The sequence below is a fragment of the Pleurodeles waltl genome, chromosome 9 (genome assembly GCF_031143425.1).
Source record: "Pleurodeles waltl isolate 20211129_DDA chromosome 9, aPleWal1.hap1.20221129, whole genome shotgun sequence".
Lineage (NCBI taxonomy): Eukaryota > Metazoa > Chordata > Amphibia > Caudata > Salamandridae > Pleurodeles > Pleurodeles waltl.
The window spans coordinates 229,107,172-229,123,882 of NC_090448.1; the positions used below are offsets into that span (position 1 = coordinate 229,107,172).

Genomic DNA, 16,711 nt, shown 5'->3' on the forward strand with positions numbered 1-16,711 from the left:
TCATCTCTGGGTCCCCACACTGTTAGTGGGGGACGCCAAAATAATATCCCCTCTCACCATTCAGTGTCTGAGCTCTCTCATGGCTGGAACCTGATTTACATCTGAGAGTAGTTAGTGTTTCAAGGGTTTTGTTAGTAATATTGTTGCAGTAGGCCTGCCAGCTCTGAAAATGTGTAATGCACCACGCCCTTCTGGGACGAAATATATGCTTGCACTGTGTTATTTTTTTGCCATTTGTTATGATGTGGTTATGCCCTCTAGGGGCTAACTATATGGTCACATGACCATGTTTTTTTAGAAATGATATTTTTATTGTGGTGTCCTCTTGGGGCTGTTCTGAACATCAGTCAACATACTTCAATGTTCGCGGCACTCGGAAACTCGCCCGTAATGCTTTACAGGGAATTCCTTCTACAAACCATCTTTGCTCATTTAACAGCCTACAGTGGTCCTAGGACAGTGGGACCACATTCAAAATGTGTTCACCACAATGTTCTCTTTCTGTCTAGATCATCTCTGGCTCCCCACACTAGGTTAGTGGGGACTGCATCCCACCATTCAGTGTATTTGTAAGCTCTCTTATGGTTGGAGCTTTTATTTTGCACCTGCGAGTAGTTTGTGTTTTAAGGGCCTTGGTTGGGGGGGGGGGGGGGGGGGGCGTAACCAGTATGCCTGATTGCCCTTTAGTTATATGATGGGCCACTGAAATTATGTGACCGAAAGGACCAAAATATGCGGCAGGGTTGACCAGTTAATGTGGCCAAAGAAGTCCAGTTTCCAGTTATAAATTTACAAGGCCAGTAGCTCCAACTCAAGTAAATATGAGACCTATTGCGCTGCAAATTCTTGTTTCTTTTGTTCACCTTTTGTGTCTTACAAGGGCGGCACATAGTCTGTTCATGCATCTGGCATAGACCCAGCTTTAGATGTTGCACCAGCCTCATGTGTCCCATAAAAATACATAGATACAAGGGATATCGGTCAACCCCCTTCATTCATTGGTCTCAAGTGTTCACATTTTGCTTCCAAACATCACAGCTAACAGAACAGGGCTGACTTGCTTCATCCGTTGGCTGTGAGTACATTCTGTTAATTTGTATCTACAGGTGCTTGAAAGCTAAGGTGTGCATTTAAATGCTGGGGTGGGTTGTATTTTTAGATCTCATGTACAGACACTGTTTGCAAAAGATCTTTTGTGAACCTTACCAAGAGCTTCATGTGGCCTTACAGCCCTTTGTCGCTTACTGTTGGTTGACTTTGTCACTCACATGTTTACTTCTTATTCAATGGCTTGTCTTCCTCTTCTGTCTCTTCCCTGAAGGATTTCTTCTTTATGACCTTTCTGATTTTTGTTGCCCCACTTTCATAAATGAGCTTTTGCTCAAGCTAAAACTCTGCATTTACCGCTCCTAAGTAATGCCTGCCATTTTAAATCGGGGAAAAAATAATAAAATGGTTCTAGTGTCACAGTAAGCCTATGCATGTGTGGTGACGCATGCACAAAGATGTCTTAATGTACGCACATGCCTATTAACGCAGCCGCAAAGTATGATGCTTATGCCCAACGCTTTTTAGGTGTAGCCTAGGCGGGGCGCATGCGATGTCTGCAAGACATGCTCTTTTCAATCTATGGGCTTTTAACTGCACCCTCTATTGCCATTTGTTCTTTGTTGTGCTTGTCTTAAATGCCCCCTTTTTAGTATTCCATTTTTCTATATGTCCTGCCCTTTGTGTGCTTAGTTCCCTCCCAGGCGATTTCCCTAAGTGAACATTTTTGTTGGCCATCACACTACATTCAGGCCTACCCCTGTTAGAGGGTGTGATAGTCCTTCCTCCCTGTCTGGGCATTGCAGTCTTAGTGTTCTGCTAGTGGCAATAAGCGGCAATATATATTTTGCAATCGTCTCTGGTCAGCCACTCGCAAAAGCAGTAACATCCTAACTGTCACACAGCAGACACCAGCCGTTTTTGTTTTTTGCTAGTCTGTGAAATCCGTGCAGCAGTTTCAGGAGTCCGTGCAGTCTAGTAGCACACTTACATACAAGACTCCTTGAAGCAAGTCAGTTAGCAGTGTGCCTGTGTTTCTGGGTCCCAGGGTGTGTGGTTCTGTGGCGGGAGGAAAGAAGATGCATGTACACAGCAATGAGCTGTTGCGGAGGGGAAGGGGGGGGGGTCAGCTGTTGGGGAGGGGAAGGGGGGGGAGGCGAGCAAGGCATGGAGATTTGACAAAACTAACCATTATAAAGTGTTGTCATCCACGGCAAATGCAACCCCCCTCCACCCCACCACCCCCCAGGTGTAGTGTGGTCACAAGCATAGCCAAACGACTGTTAAACTACCCAATGAACTATATATAGGTCTGTATGTGTTTTTTTGTTTTTTTTCCACTCAAAGTCCCCTCCGCCCCAATCTTTCCCTGTTATATTAACAAGGCCCAATACATGACATTAACATAGGTGTTTGTTTGCATGTGTCATTCCCAATAAAATGTTAATTTTGTAATACCTCTTCCATAATTGAAAGGGCACGCACTTTCTAGTAAGTAAACACAAGCTGTATTCGGTCAACATAACCATCAAAGCCACCATAAAAAAAAAAACATTTAAGAGCATAAATAATTAAAAAAACATAGAGAAAATCTAAAAATCATCAACAATTGTAGTCGAAAAATACGAACCCTCCCTCTTTATGTACATGGCATACTTATTCACAAGGATTTAGATTTCTTGATAAAACTAATACGTATATACCAAGCAGCCACTAGGAACTTGCTAACCGCAGAGATTAAAATAGTTGAGGTATCACTTCTAAAAATCCTTAAAAGCAATATGACATTTTCTTATGCCCATATTCCGTCAAATTGTGCAAATCCACTTGCGCCGAGGAATGAAGTATGCCAGGCAAAATAACATAAAATGTTCAATAGATTCAGTGCAATTTCAACACACAGAGCATGCACTTTCATTGTCTGTGCATTTTTCATGGTATAGGCATAATAACACCCTTCCTGTACGTATTGGTGAATCGGACTGTTTTGCTATCATTTCGCCTTTTGGAACTGTTTTCTTTCAATATTTTCTTTCCAGATGTAAAACAGATGCATCAATGCTCTAGTTCTAAGTGCGATTTAAGAAAGAGGGGTGTTGTCATGTGCCTTTTGGTTGGGAACCCCCATTTGAAGGGGTGTTTTTATTGAATATTTTTTTCTCGTGTGACACTGTAATAAGTGGTGCAAGAGGTGGGTGGTGGCCCTGGGTAAAAAGGGCTCGGCTCCTCAAGTCTCTTCCCTCAGTGAGCAGTACCGTGAGTGCGAAGAGGCTAGGCCTGTGTCAGTATCGGCTCCTGTATGGTTTTTCTGCTTCTAGAAATGTGGACAGTGAGCATAGTGGTGACGCAGTGTGTTAATGGACATTGTTGTTTTTATTCAGCGTCAAGTACATTATTGTTGCATGGAGAAACGCATTGCAAAAGCCAATAGTTCTTGTATAGCCGAGACCTCTTGGTTTTTCAGTGCTGTACAACATTGGCAAAGCCAGTAGGTCATAAGGCCGGAACCTATTGACTTTGCTAATGCTTGCTTTTCTTGCAAGTGGGACATATCAAGAGGGGAAGATTTTGGCTTTACAAATTGCACTTTAATTTATATATATAGATATAGATATATATCTTTTTGTTTTCCCACACGAATACAGACGTCCTAGAAAATAAATTGTATCCAAATGGAGGTTGTCTAAAGAAAGGTGCACAGCCATAGCAACTTTAATTGTTTGTTACTTTAAGTCGATGTTTTGGTAATTGGATGCTCGAGTTTCATGTAATGTTGCTTTGTCTTAAGCTTAATTGATGGTGACTGTTTCTTGCTCAGGCCAAAGCGGACTCTGTACAGTAAGAAGTATGGAGTGGACCTCATCCGATACACACATGCTGCCAACACTGTGGTTTACAGCTCTAACAAGATTGATGGTAAGCCTGCGCACATGATCTTGACTAATACTCTGTTCTTAGTTGTCATCCTGCATTTTCTTAGTATCATACTTTCATGTCTTTTCTGCAGCAACATTTTCTTGTGAAGCCTCATACCGGGGCTTGCAGTCTGATTGTGTGTCATACCCTTTCTCTGGAAAATGCACACCTGAATGGGCCCTGCCTGCCACTGGGTTGAGGTAGTAGTTTGTACAGTTTGAGGGTCTGCGATACCGCCCGGTACTGGAGATAACTGTACAGGCCACTGCCTTGCCTGGGACAGAGCACACTCTGCGAAACAGTGCATCAATCATGACTTCTAATTGGACAGTCTGAAGAAGGTAACTGATGAGCTTCTTGGTCTGCTGATATTCTTTGCGGTAAAATTCTAAATGTGTCAAAACTAGCAATAGCACAGATATGAGGATGCACTAGTGTGAGGAAGATTGTTGCGCCTGTTATTTTTGTGCTGACATTTTCAGTTCCTTCACCATTGTTTCTCTGATTACATCATAAGTTTCACAAACCCGGTAGCTCATATTTTTTTTTTCTGTGAGCCACTGGTTAACCTGCTCATATCTATTTTATCTCCCCATAGACACAATCAGATACCTCTCTCTTCATGACAATAAATACATACGCTACTTCCCAGGACACAGTAAAAGGTAAGTAAATTAATTGCGTTGATTTGCTCGTCAGGATTTCGTTTGAAGATGTATAGGTTTTGTACAAGCTGCAACGTATGTATTTTTGTTCTTTACAACTTCAATCATATTGGCTTGCAATCACTTAAGGGCTTTTTTATTTATTTTTTATTTTTGGGTAGAAGATTCTTAGTCACTGTAGGGTAACTGTTGAGATGGTAACGGTTGTGAATAAGCCCCCTGAAGATTATTTTGCTGGCGTCTGTTCGGTAAAATTTAGAATGGGGATAAGTACCTTTTTAGGAGGTGGGGGTATTTAGAAAGTGGAACAAGCGCAGTGTCAACCTTTCTTGAGCTAGGTTAATGTTGTGGGTGGTGGCCTCATCTTCTCTATATATGGGAGTTTGGGAAGCAGGCTTAATGTGTCAAGGTGGCCAAAGGCTTATCTGGCGAAGTGGCTCCCCCCCCCCCCCCCCCCCCCTTCCCCAAAAAGTGTATTTTAAGCAATGGCAGTTCAGTTATAGGTTGGAAATTTGTTGTTCATACTCAATTTGAGCATGCGCCATTAATATGTTTTTGTTGAGTGGTGTATGGGTTCTATATCTTTGGAAGTGTTCAGTTTTATACAGCTGTTAGTCCTCCTTTATTTTAATCTGGTTTTCCTCAGGCTGGTTGCTGTATTATGGTTTATTTAATTTTCCATTGTGCTGCAGGGTTGTGGCTTTGTCAATGTCACCAGTTGATGACACGTTTATTTCTGGGTCTCTTGACAAGACTATTCGGCTTTGGGACCTGCGTTCTCCAAACTGTCAGGTGAGTTCTGAATTAGTGCCCTTATTATTGATGAGGTGCATACACTGTTGTGATCATTGTCCTAAAGTGTGATGTGGCATTAAGTGTTTGAGACAGAGGGGAAGCAATTTGTTCTTAATAGTGTTAAGAAAATGATCAGTATGAAGTTAATGGTGCATTACTTTTCTGCACTAGGGCCAGCCTTTTTGGTATAAAACACTGTTTTGGTTGGGTACTTTTATACATACATGTTGACAAGTGTTTTAGTGGTTAAGTGCTAGATTGTCTTGTTTTTTTGTCGTCTTTACAGGGACTTATGCATCTCCAAGGGAAGCCTGTGTGTTCGTTTGACCCGGAAGGACTAATTTTTGCTGCTGGTGTTAATTCCGAAATGGTTAAACTTTATGACCTTCGGTCATTTGACAAGGTATTTATCCATTTTTACTGCAGTAGATAATTGATGTCCGAGAAATAATCAACAATCGTTAAACTTTATGTAAGATGATTCCACTGTGCTAATTCTTTTCATTACTCTGTAATCTGGCTATGTGCTGTATATTTGTTACTATTGTTAACTTGCAGAAGTATCACACAAGATGTCATTAGTATGACACTGAACACAATATTTGATACTCCTGCTGTCGGGAATTTCTTTTAACGGCTTATTGAAGTGACTCTGTGCCTTGTGACTTTATGAACCCTTTGTTAGAGGTTTGTGTATCTGATACTACAAATTCAGACAATGCCATATCTTCTGCATGGCATCTTTCCCTTTCAATCAGTAAGGCTTCAAACTTGCTAATTGCATGCTCAGAAACGTAATAAATCTATGCACAGAAAGCTATGTGGTTTGTTTGCTAGATGCTAGTTTTCATCAGTAGCAAGAGGCATCTATAGGTAAGAGACTTCTGTACCTAGCACAGGCCCCACCTTGCTTCCCATTAGTGAGTGCCAACCTTAGCCTTGCTACTTGACTAATCCAAATGTACAAGGTTCAGAAAAGAATACTGTAGGAAATCAGCCTTTTCTGAATGGTCACTCTGGGTTTTTGCCTTTTGCTGAGTTAATTTTTTTTGCTGGCTTTAGATTTCTATGCACATGATCCCTACGAACTAGTAGAGTGCCCATGCTCTCCTTTTAGGTTGAATTGACTTAAGTGGCATATATAACCTGCCTATAAGACCCCAGTACATGTTTAAAACTGTGCGGAGAGCGTAGAATATTAATGCCTGTAGTGGATTTAAGCACTTATTGTGCCATTTACTATAGTGGAAGTAAACCCTGCACTACAACTTTTAAAAATAAACTCCTTAAAGGTCAAAAGCTCCCTTTTAAATATTGTCACTTCCTTGCAGCCCACAAGGCAGGGTGCATGGTATTCAAAAGTAGGCCCTCTCAAAATTTTAATGTTAAACTGTCCTTAGTGGCTTGTACTCGAAATGGGACCGGCTTGAAAAATAACGAAACTACTATTTTTAATAGTTATTACACATCTACTTCCAATGTGAAGTTGCATTTTTTTAAATAAATATTAAGACAAAGTTAACTGTTAAAGTTACTTTTTCCCTGCCTAGGGTTCCTGAAGGCTAATTTGCATTGGCTCGCCGGCTTTTCCCAGCCTGTAATTTATACCTAGCCCTTCAATAGGTTTAAAGTGCCTCCCAGGAGCAGACAATAGGCTGACTGGGATGGGCAGATAAGGGTTCTGAGCTCCTCTGAATATGCAGGGTGGGTGCTGTTTTTGACACTATAGTCCGAGCTCACTGGAGTGTCAAATCCTGCTTGACAGGTCTGCTGGTTTTATATAATCCTTATGGCGATTTTGAAAGAGGAGTCAGCAGGAAGCCAAGAAAAGCCTTGACTCTTATGTCTAGTTGCTGCAGGTCTCTGCATTTGTCCTACTAGAAATGAGACTCTGGATTTATTGTGGGCACAATGGCTGCCTCAAACTGGATTTTAGTGTTAGATGAGAGAGTGCACTAGGATTCTCACTCGGTTCTCTCAGAGCCAAGGCTTAGTGTTTCCCAACAATTTGGTAATCTCAAATTTGCCTAAAGTTGGGGTTGGCCTTGTGAACTTTTGCCCCAATGGTTAGGGCATGCCCAAAAGTCATTCTCACCCACTAGCCTAGTGCAGGCACAAATGTGGCATCTCCAGGTACCCACATGAGAAGGCCTACTAAATCTGCAGAAGATCAGAAGAGGACTGTACTTGCCATCTTTGACTTGTGGGGAGCCCTGAAGGACTGGACCTGCTTCCTTGTGTATGCAGGGCAAAGAAGTGGACTTGAGGCGTTATAAGGCTGACCACCTGTTGAAGTTACAGTGATCTAACAAGAGACTATTTCCTGTAAGTACCTAGCTGCTCGGTGGTAACTCGTCCTTGATTGGACCTTGCTGTGTGCCTAGCACCCTGTGGGTCTCAAAGTGCCTTCCCTGTGGTCATGCAGGGCTTTAGAACTGTTGGAAAGGGACATAAAGAACTAAGTCTAATGTAAAATATTTGACCAGGATAAAACTTGTTGGAGTATCTGGCCAGCACTCCATTTCAGTCACTCAAATTGTACCTTGGTTCTGATCTACCACAACCATTTACTATCATTGGCTGTCTGTACTTTTGGGGCGCTATTTCTACTCTTAAAATTCTTATCTCTTGTTCCCCATGGCGTTTTGTAATTTTGGTCTAATTTGTTTAACTTCACTCTTATTCTGAGTTGATTTAGGATTTTTTTGATTGTGCATTTTGACTTGATTACTATTCTGGTACTCATAAGTGCTTTTCACATTTCCCTAAGTGTCTTTGTTCTGTGCAGTAGCTAACATGGATGTTGAGCTCATGTTAATTTAACTATTTTTAGGGTTCACCCTGGCAAGGGTTGATTGTTCCTTGAGGTGGGTAGTCACCCACCCCAAACAACAAAGCAGTTTCTTCCAGGTACCAAGAGAGACAACTGTGGGTTTGTGCTGGAGACTATTGTATTGTGCAGTTCTCTATGCAATCTGCCCCCCCTTTTATTTGCATTACGATACAGCTTGTGCAATGTTTTGGTGACTTCATTGATCCAAAGGCATATGCGTGTTTGGATGGCGAGCCGCACTATCCCAGCCTTCTCAGTCAGGTTCCATTTAAGCTCTGATTTAGTTTGTGTAATATTGGTGAGTGTGGCCAACTTAATTGTGAATTTGTTTGGAGTCTAATGTAATTTTCTATTAAACATGCACACAAAGAAATGGCAGAAATGAACAGAAGAACAGCAGGAGTATTCATTGAAGTCATAGATACATACCAGAGAAGTCCAGAGGAGTAAGAAGAACACCTCACCAGTTAGTCAAGTGGTACTGACCAAACCACAGTCCAGATAACAACTTCTTTGTCGTTCGATGGCATCTGTCGCTGTAGATACACATGTTCTGCATAGCTCGCCATCTGGTGTTGGGTCGGAGTGTTACAAGTTGTTTTTCTTCGAAGAAGTCTTTCGAGTCACGGGACCGAGTGACTCCTCCTTCTGTCTCCATTGCGCATGGGCGTCGACTCCATCTTCGATTGTTTTCTTTCCGCTATCGGGTTCGGACGTGTTCCTGTCGCTCCGAGTTTCGGAACGGAAAGTTAGTAAATATCGGAAGATTTTCGTCGGTATTGTTGCGTTCGGGATCGGCGTAGTTAGATTCAACACCGCATCGAAGGTCGACGCGCTCCGGTGCCCTTCGGGGTAGTTTTCGATCCCCTGTCGGGGCCTGGTCGGCCCGACCGCGTGTACAACAACGCCGATGGAACGGACCCCGTTCCGTTTTTGTCCCAAATTCCACAACAAATACCCGTATACAGACCAACATTTGGTCTGTAACCTGTGCCTGTCACCTGAGCACAGTGAGGAGACTTGCGAGGCCTGTCGCGCGTTCCGGTCCTGAAAGACACTCCGTGACCGTCGAGCCAGGAGACTTCAGATGGCGTCCACGCCGACAGCGCACCGAGAGTTCGAGGAACAAGAGGAAGAAGAAACCTTTTCGATCCACGAATCGGACTCCGAGGAATTCGACGATCAAAGAACCGTGAGTAAGACGTTGAAAACAACACATAAGAAAAGTGACAAGGCCCAGGGGACGCCACTGCCACCAGGCCATGGCTCCACCCATAAATTCGGTGACCGACCATCGGCACCGAAAAAGGCCCAAACAGTGCCGAGATCGTCCGACTCCGGTCGAGACACCGGCACGCAGCCTTCTCGGGATCGAGAAAGTGCTGGAGAAAAGCAACGACACCGAGATAGCGGTGTAGAAACGGCTCGACGCCGTGACAGCGGCACCGACGAAGATAGACGCCGAGAGGTTTCGACTCCAAAAAAGAAAAAAGCCACCTCGGAGCCGAAAAAAGATAGACAGGGTTTCGGTGCCGAAACAACCCGTAACCGACCCAGGTCCAGGCTCTTATACAGAGGAGCAATCACTGTCCTCTCAGATGCGAAAGCATAGGTTTGAGGAAGAGCTGCAATCCACCGAAGTGGACCATACGCAAAAACGTATTTTCATACAGCAGGGAACAGGAAAAATAAGCACCCTTCCCCCTATTAGAAGAAAAAGGAGACTGGAGTTTCAAACAGACCAGGCGCCACAAACCAAAATGGTGAAAAAGGTGACTGCCACCCTCTCCTCCACCTGTAATTAACGTCTCACCAGCACAAACTCCGTCACATTCCCCGGCTCACACCACCATGAGCCAAGGTGACCAGGATCAAGACGCTTGGGACTTATATGACGCCCCAGTGTCGGACAACAGTCCGGAGGCATATCCAACAAAGCCCTCACCACCAGAAGATAGCACAGCATATTCTCAAGTGGTGGCTAGAGCGGCACAATTCCACAACGTAAACCTCCACTCCGAACAAGTCGAGGATGACTTTTTATTCAACACCCTCTCCTCCACCCACAGCTCCTACCAAAGCCTGCCTATGCTGCCAGGTATGCTTCGGCACGCAAAGGAAATCTTCAAGGAGCCAGTCAAAAGTAGGGCAATAACGCCAAGGGTGGAAAAGAAATATAAGGCACCTCCTACAGACCCTGTTTTCATCACCACACAGCTGCCACCAGATTCCGTCGTAGTAGGAGCAGCTCGGAAAAGAGCCAACTCCCACACATCTGGGGATGCACCACCCCCAGATAAAGAGAGCCGCAAGTTCGATGCAGCTGGGAAAAGAGTCGCAGTACAAGCTGCAAACCAGTGGCGCATCGCTAACTCTCAAGCACTACTTGCGCACTATGACAGAGCCCATTGGGATGAGATGCAACACCTCATCGAGCATCTACCCAAGGAACTACAAAAGAGGGCAAAGCAGGTGGTTTAGGAAGGACAGAACATATCAAATAACCAGATACGATCCTCTATGGACGCAGCAGACACAGCTGCAAGAACAATTAATACATCTGTGACCATTAGAAGGCACGCATGGCTAAGAACGTCTGGGTTCAAACCAGAGATACAGCAGGCAGTGCTCAATATGCCATTCAACGAAAAACAACTGTTCGGACCAGAAGTGGACACGGCAATCGAAAAACTAAAAAAAGACACTGACACTGCTAAAGCCATGGGCGCACTCTACTCCCCGCAGAGCAGAGGAACCTACAGCACCTTCCGCAAGACACCCTTTAGAGGGGGGTTTCGGGGTCAGGCCACACAAGCCAGCACCTCGCAGGCAACACCGTCCAGCTACCAGGGACAGTAAAGGGGAGGCTTTCGGGGCCAATACAGAGGAGGGCAATTCCCTAGGAATAGAGGAAAATTTCAAAGCCCCAAAACCCCTACAACCAAGCAGTGACTCAGATGTCACTCACCCCCTCCACACAACACCAGTGGGGGGAAGAATAGGTCATTATTACAAAGCATGGGAGGAAATAACTACAGACACTTGGGTCTTAGCAATTATCCAACATGGTTATTGCATAGAATTCCTAAAATTCCCTCCAAACATACCACCAAAAGCACAGAATTTATCAAAACAACATTCCGAACTTCTGGAAATAGAAGTTCAAGCACTATTGCAAAAGAATGCAATCGAATTAGTACCAAACACACAAACAAACACAGGAGTCTATTCACTGTACTTCTTAATACCAAAAAAGGACAAAACACTGAGACCAATCCTAGACCTCAGAATACTAAACACCTACATCAAATCAGACCACTTTCACATGGTCACGCTACAAGAAGTGTTACCATTGCTAAAACTACAGGACTACATGACAACCTTAGACCTCAAAGACGTGTATTTCCATATACCAATACATCAATCGCACAGAAAATACCTACGGTTCGTATTCAAAGGAATACATTACCAATTCAAAGTATTGCCTTTTGGTTTAACAACCGCACCAAGAGTCTTTACAAAATGTCTAGCAGTAGTGGCTGCACACATCAGAAGGCAGCAAATACATGTATTCCCGTATCTAGACGACTGGCTAATCAAAACCAATTCACTAACAAAGTGCTTACACCACACAAATCAAATCATACAAACCTTCTACAAACTAGGTTTCACCGTCAACTTTGCAAAATCCAACATTTTGCCGTGCAAAGTACAACAATACCTGGGAGCCATAATAGACACAACAAAAGGAGTAGCCACTCCAAGTCCACAAAGAATTCAAAATTTCAACAAGATCATACAACGCATGTATCCAACACAAACAATACAAGCAAAGATGATATTACAACTCCTAGGCATGATGTCCTCATGCATAGCCATTGTCCCGAACGCAAAACTGCACATGAGGCCCTTACAACAGTGCCTAGCATCACAATGGTCACAAGCACAGGGTCACCTTCTAGATCTGGTGTTGATAGACCGCCAAACTTACCTCTCGCTTCTATGGTGGAACAGTATAAATTTAAACAAAGGGCGGCCTTTCCAAGACCCAGTGCCACAATACGTAATAACAGATGCTTCCATGACAGGGTGGGGAGCACACCTCGATAAACACAGCATACAAGGACAATGGAACGTACATCAAACAAAACTGCATATAAATCACCTAGAAATGCTAGCAGTTTTTCAAGCATTAAGGGCTTTCCAACCAATTATAACTCACAAATACATTCTTGTCAAAACAGACAACATGACAACAATGTATTATCTAAACAAACAAGGGGGGACACACTCAACGCAGTTGAGCCTGCTGGCACAAAAGAGATGGCGATGGGCAATTCACAACCACATTCGCCTAATAGCACAGTTTATTCCAGGGATCCAGAATCAACTTGCAGACAATCTCTCTCGAGATCACCAACAGGTCCACGAATGGGGAAATTCACCCCCAAATTCTAAACACTTACTTCAGACTCTGGGGAACACCTCAAATAGACTTGTTTGCAACAAAAGAGAACGCAAAATGCCAAAACTTCGCATCCAGATACCCACACAGGCAGTCCCAAGGCAATGCCCTATGGATGAACTGGTCAGGGATATTTGCCTACGCTTTTCCTCCTCTCCCTCTCCTTCCTTATCTGGTAAACAAATTGAGTCAAAACAAACTCAAACTCATATTAATAGCACCAACTTGGGCAAGGCAACCCTGGTACACAACACTGCTAGACCTATCAGTAGTACCCCACATCAAATTACCCAACAGGCCTGATCTGTTAACACAACACAACCAACAGATCAGACATCCAGATCCAGCATCGCTGAATCTAGCAATCTGGCTCCTGAAATCCTAGAATTCGGACACTTACAACTTACCCAAGAATGTATGGAAGTCATAAAGCAAGCCAGAAGGCCGTCCACTAGGCACTGCTATGAAAGTAAATGGAAGAGGTTTGTCTGTTACTGCCATAATCAGATCCAACCTATACACGCAACTCCAAAGGATGTAGTGGGTTACTTGCTTCACTTACAAAAATCTAACCTAGCCTTCTCTTCCATTAAAATACACCTTGCAGCAATATCTGCATACCTGCAGACTACCTATTCAACTTCCCTATATAGGATACCAGTCATTAAAGCATTCATGGAAGGCCTTAAAAGAATTATACCACCAAGAACACCACCTGTTCCTTCATGGAACTTAAATGTTGTCTTAACAAGACTCATGGGTCCACCTTTTGAACCCATGCACTCTTGCGAAATACAGTTCCTAACCTGGAAGGTTGCATTTCTCATCGCCATTACATCTCTAAGAAGAGTAAGCGAAATTCAGGCGTTTACAATACAAGAACCTTATATACAACTACACAAAAATAAAGTCGTCCTAAGGACTAATCCTAAATTTTTACCAAAGGTTATTTCACCGTTCCACCTAAATCAAACAGTGGAACTACCAGTGTTCTTCCCACAGCCAGATTCCGTAGCGGAGAGGGCACTACATACATTAGATGTCAAAAGAGCATTAATGTACTACATTGACAGAACGAAAAACATCAGAAAGACTAAACAACTATTTATTGCATTCCAAAAACCTCATGCAGGAAACCCAATATCAAAACAAGGTATAGCCAGATGGATAGTTAAATGCATCCAAATCTGCTACCTTAAAGCAAAACGACAACTGCCCATTACACCAAGGGCACACTCAACCAGAAAAAAAGGTGCTACCATGGCCTTTCTAGGAAACATCCCAATGCAAGAAATATGTAAGGCAGCCACATGGTCTACGCCACACACGTTCACCAAGCACTACTGTGTAGACGTGCTATCCGCACAGCAAGCCACAGTAGGTCAAGCCGTGTTAAGAACATTATTTCAAACCACTTCCATTCCTACAGGCTGAGCCACCGCTTTTGGGGAGATAACTGCTTACTAGTCTATGCAGAACATGTGTATCTACAGCGACAGATGCCATCGAACTGAAAATGTCACTTACCCAGTGTACATCTGTTCGTGGCATCAGTCGCTGGAGATTCACATGTGCCCACCCGCCTCCCCGGGAGCCTGTAGCAGTTCGGAAGTTAGCTTCAACTTTGTACATTTGTATATATATTATTTTAACCTTAAATAGGTACATACTTAGTCACTCCATTGCATGGGCACTATTACTACAACACAACTCCTACCTCACCCTCTGCGGGGAAAACAATCGAAGATGGAGTCGACGCCCATGCGCAATGGAGACAGAAGGAGGAGTCACTCGGTCCCGTGACTCGAAAGACTTCTTCGAAGAAAAACAACTTGTAACACTCCGACCCAACACCAGATGGCGAGCTATGCAGAACATGTGAATCTCCAGCGACTGATGCCACGAACAGATGTACACTGGGTAAGTGACATTTTCATTCCAAGGCTAGGGCCATTCCTGCTTTAATCTAAGTTTCTGGCAACTGCTTTCTCTTTTCTAACTCTGTTCCACAGACTATCCATTGAAATACCATATGCTTCTGAGAAGGTGTTTGTTCACTAGGCACTACCTGATGTTGTGTCAGGAAATAAACATTCATGTTTTTTGTTCATCCTGCAGCCTGTCAAGTTGAGCCCACAGATGCTTGATCATTTTGGTTGAACCAGTTTAGCCTTGTTCAATGTTTGGTTCTTGGACCTTCTACATCATCAAATTTATTTTATCTACTCCCCTTGCAGGCAAGAGATTGCTTGTCCAATGTAGTTGTTTGGTCCTGCATCTCTTTCCCCTCATCTGAAAAAGCCTGACTAGAGGTTGCCTGAAAGCCCTTAATACAGGTCTTACTATTGGTCCTTTCAGAAAAACATAATTTGCTCCCTTGTTAGCTGATATTATTTAATTCTCCAAACAACTGGCTGAATCTGGAGCTGTATCTTAAAACCTACCTATCTGTTGAGACTGGCAAAAGTTTGAGAACCTCACCCCTGCAATTCTCTAGTGGCATGCTTCATCTGGTCGACACTCTGGCACCTATTATGGCAGGAAAGCTCTAGCTGGCTACAAAGTTCCAAAAGCCTCTGCCTTTACCAGTGCTGTTGTATAAAAGTGCCCTTTCTAATTAGTTGAGTGCTATTTCTTAGTTATAGCCATTTGCCTTATTCTCCCCAGGATTAACTAAAAAGGTGACCTAATTACCCTTGGCTGAAACAAACCTTGGCCTGGACAGTTTGAATGTCACCAATAAGTCCTGTCCCACCACAGTAATGCCACAGAGCTTGCATAAATTAGAAAAATACCTAAACATTCAGTTCTCACCTCACTCAAAGGAGGTATTACCTAAGTACTATTCTTCCCTTTTTTTATTTATTGTTTTAAAATCTAGTGGTTTGATTTAGTGTGCAACATGTGGCTTGTTGTGCTGTTAAGTCTTGGAAATCCTTTGCCGTTCTAAGGGCAACCAACCTGTCATTGGTATAAGCGTTACACTCAGGTGACTGATAACAAGCGACTGAGATAATATTGAGCTTCCAGGGCTGAACCAGAACCTCTTAAAAGATGGGGCAGGCACTTGCACAGTGCAATATTGACCATTTAGGTGTAGCTGTCTTATAGAATCAAACATTCTCTACATATAGTCAGAGTATCACCTCTTGAAAATAAACCCACAATGGGCCATAGTTCTTTCCATGCTTTCTGGCTGCATACATCCCTTCTTTGGACTGTGCACTATAGTCTATTGCTCTAAACCAGTAGTAATCAACCTGTGATCTGAGGACCCGTGGGGTCTGCAAAGCCTTCTCAGTGGGTCCTCACGTGTTTAGAAAATTAGGTTACAGATTACTAAAGTTACATAAACAACAAAGCAGAGTTTATAATTTTAAAATATTCTGCAAATGTGAAAGAAATTGAAGGGTAAACATTGTTTGCAGCCTCAGATTGGTGGGAGCAGTGCAAGTGCATCACACAGAATAGTGGCCTCAGTTGCTTATAGAAAACCTTCGACCTGCCACAAAAGTCAAAAGGTTAAGAACCACTACTTTAAAACATTAATTGAAAAAAATAACTGCTTGTGTATTCTTAAAGCTGCCCCTGTTTTTCGTTAGTTCTAGTAATGCTGTCTTGGGACCAAGAAAGAGGGGCAGCCCCACCAGCATCCCCAGAATATGGTGATTTTGTGGCCAGTGTTCTTGAATCACAGGTCTGTTGCAGTTTGTGTGATAAAATGGTCTTTTGCAGTATCAAATCTGAGGCAGTTCATGTCAGGACCCCCCCCCCCCCCCCCTCACCTTTTCAGGGGTATACTAGTATACAGATATTTTAATTGGTGGCAAGCGAACATGATTGCAAGATTTCAGTAGGCAATTTTGGCTTCCCTTTATTCCATCTCCAGGGGCTGTGTCCTGCTCCCTTCTGCCACAGAGGTTCTTCGGGGGATCAGGGATATTTTAAATATAAGTGGGGGTTGATAAGCATGTGAAACTCTGCTCTTCC

The 16,711-nt window shown here is 43.3% G+C and overlaps 1 protein-coding gene across 1 annotated transcript in view; it reads left to right on the plus strand.

Annotated features, from left to right (window-relative positions):
- Window positions 1-16,711, plus strand: part of WDR82 (WD repeat domain 82) — a 149,437-nt gene that overhangs the window by 12,603 nt on the left and 120,123 nt on the right. Inside the window, exons 2-5 of the mRNA XM_069206600.1 lie at window positions 3,866-3,963; window positions 4,562-4,628; window positions 5,321-5,420; window positions 5,710-5,826. Coding sequence (XP_069062701.1) covers window positions 3,866-3,963; window positions 4,562-4,628; window positions 5,321-5,420; window positions 5,710-5,826 — 382 coding nt within the window. The remainder of the gene's footprint in view (window positions 1-3,865; window positions 3,964-4,561; window positions 4,629-5,320; window positions 5,421-5,709; window positions 5,827-16,711) is intronic.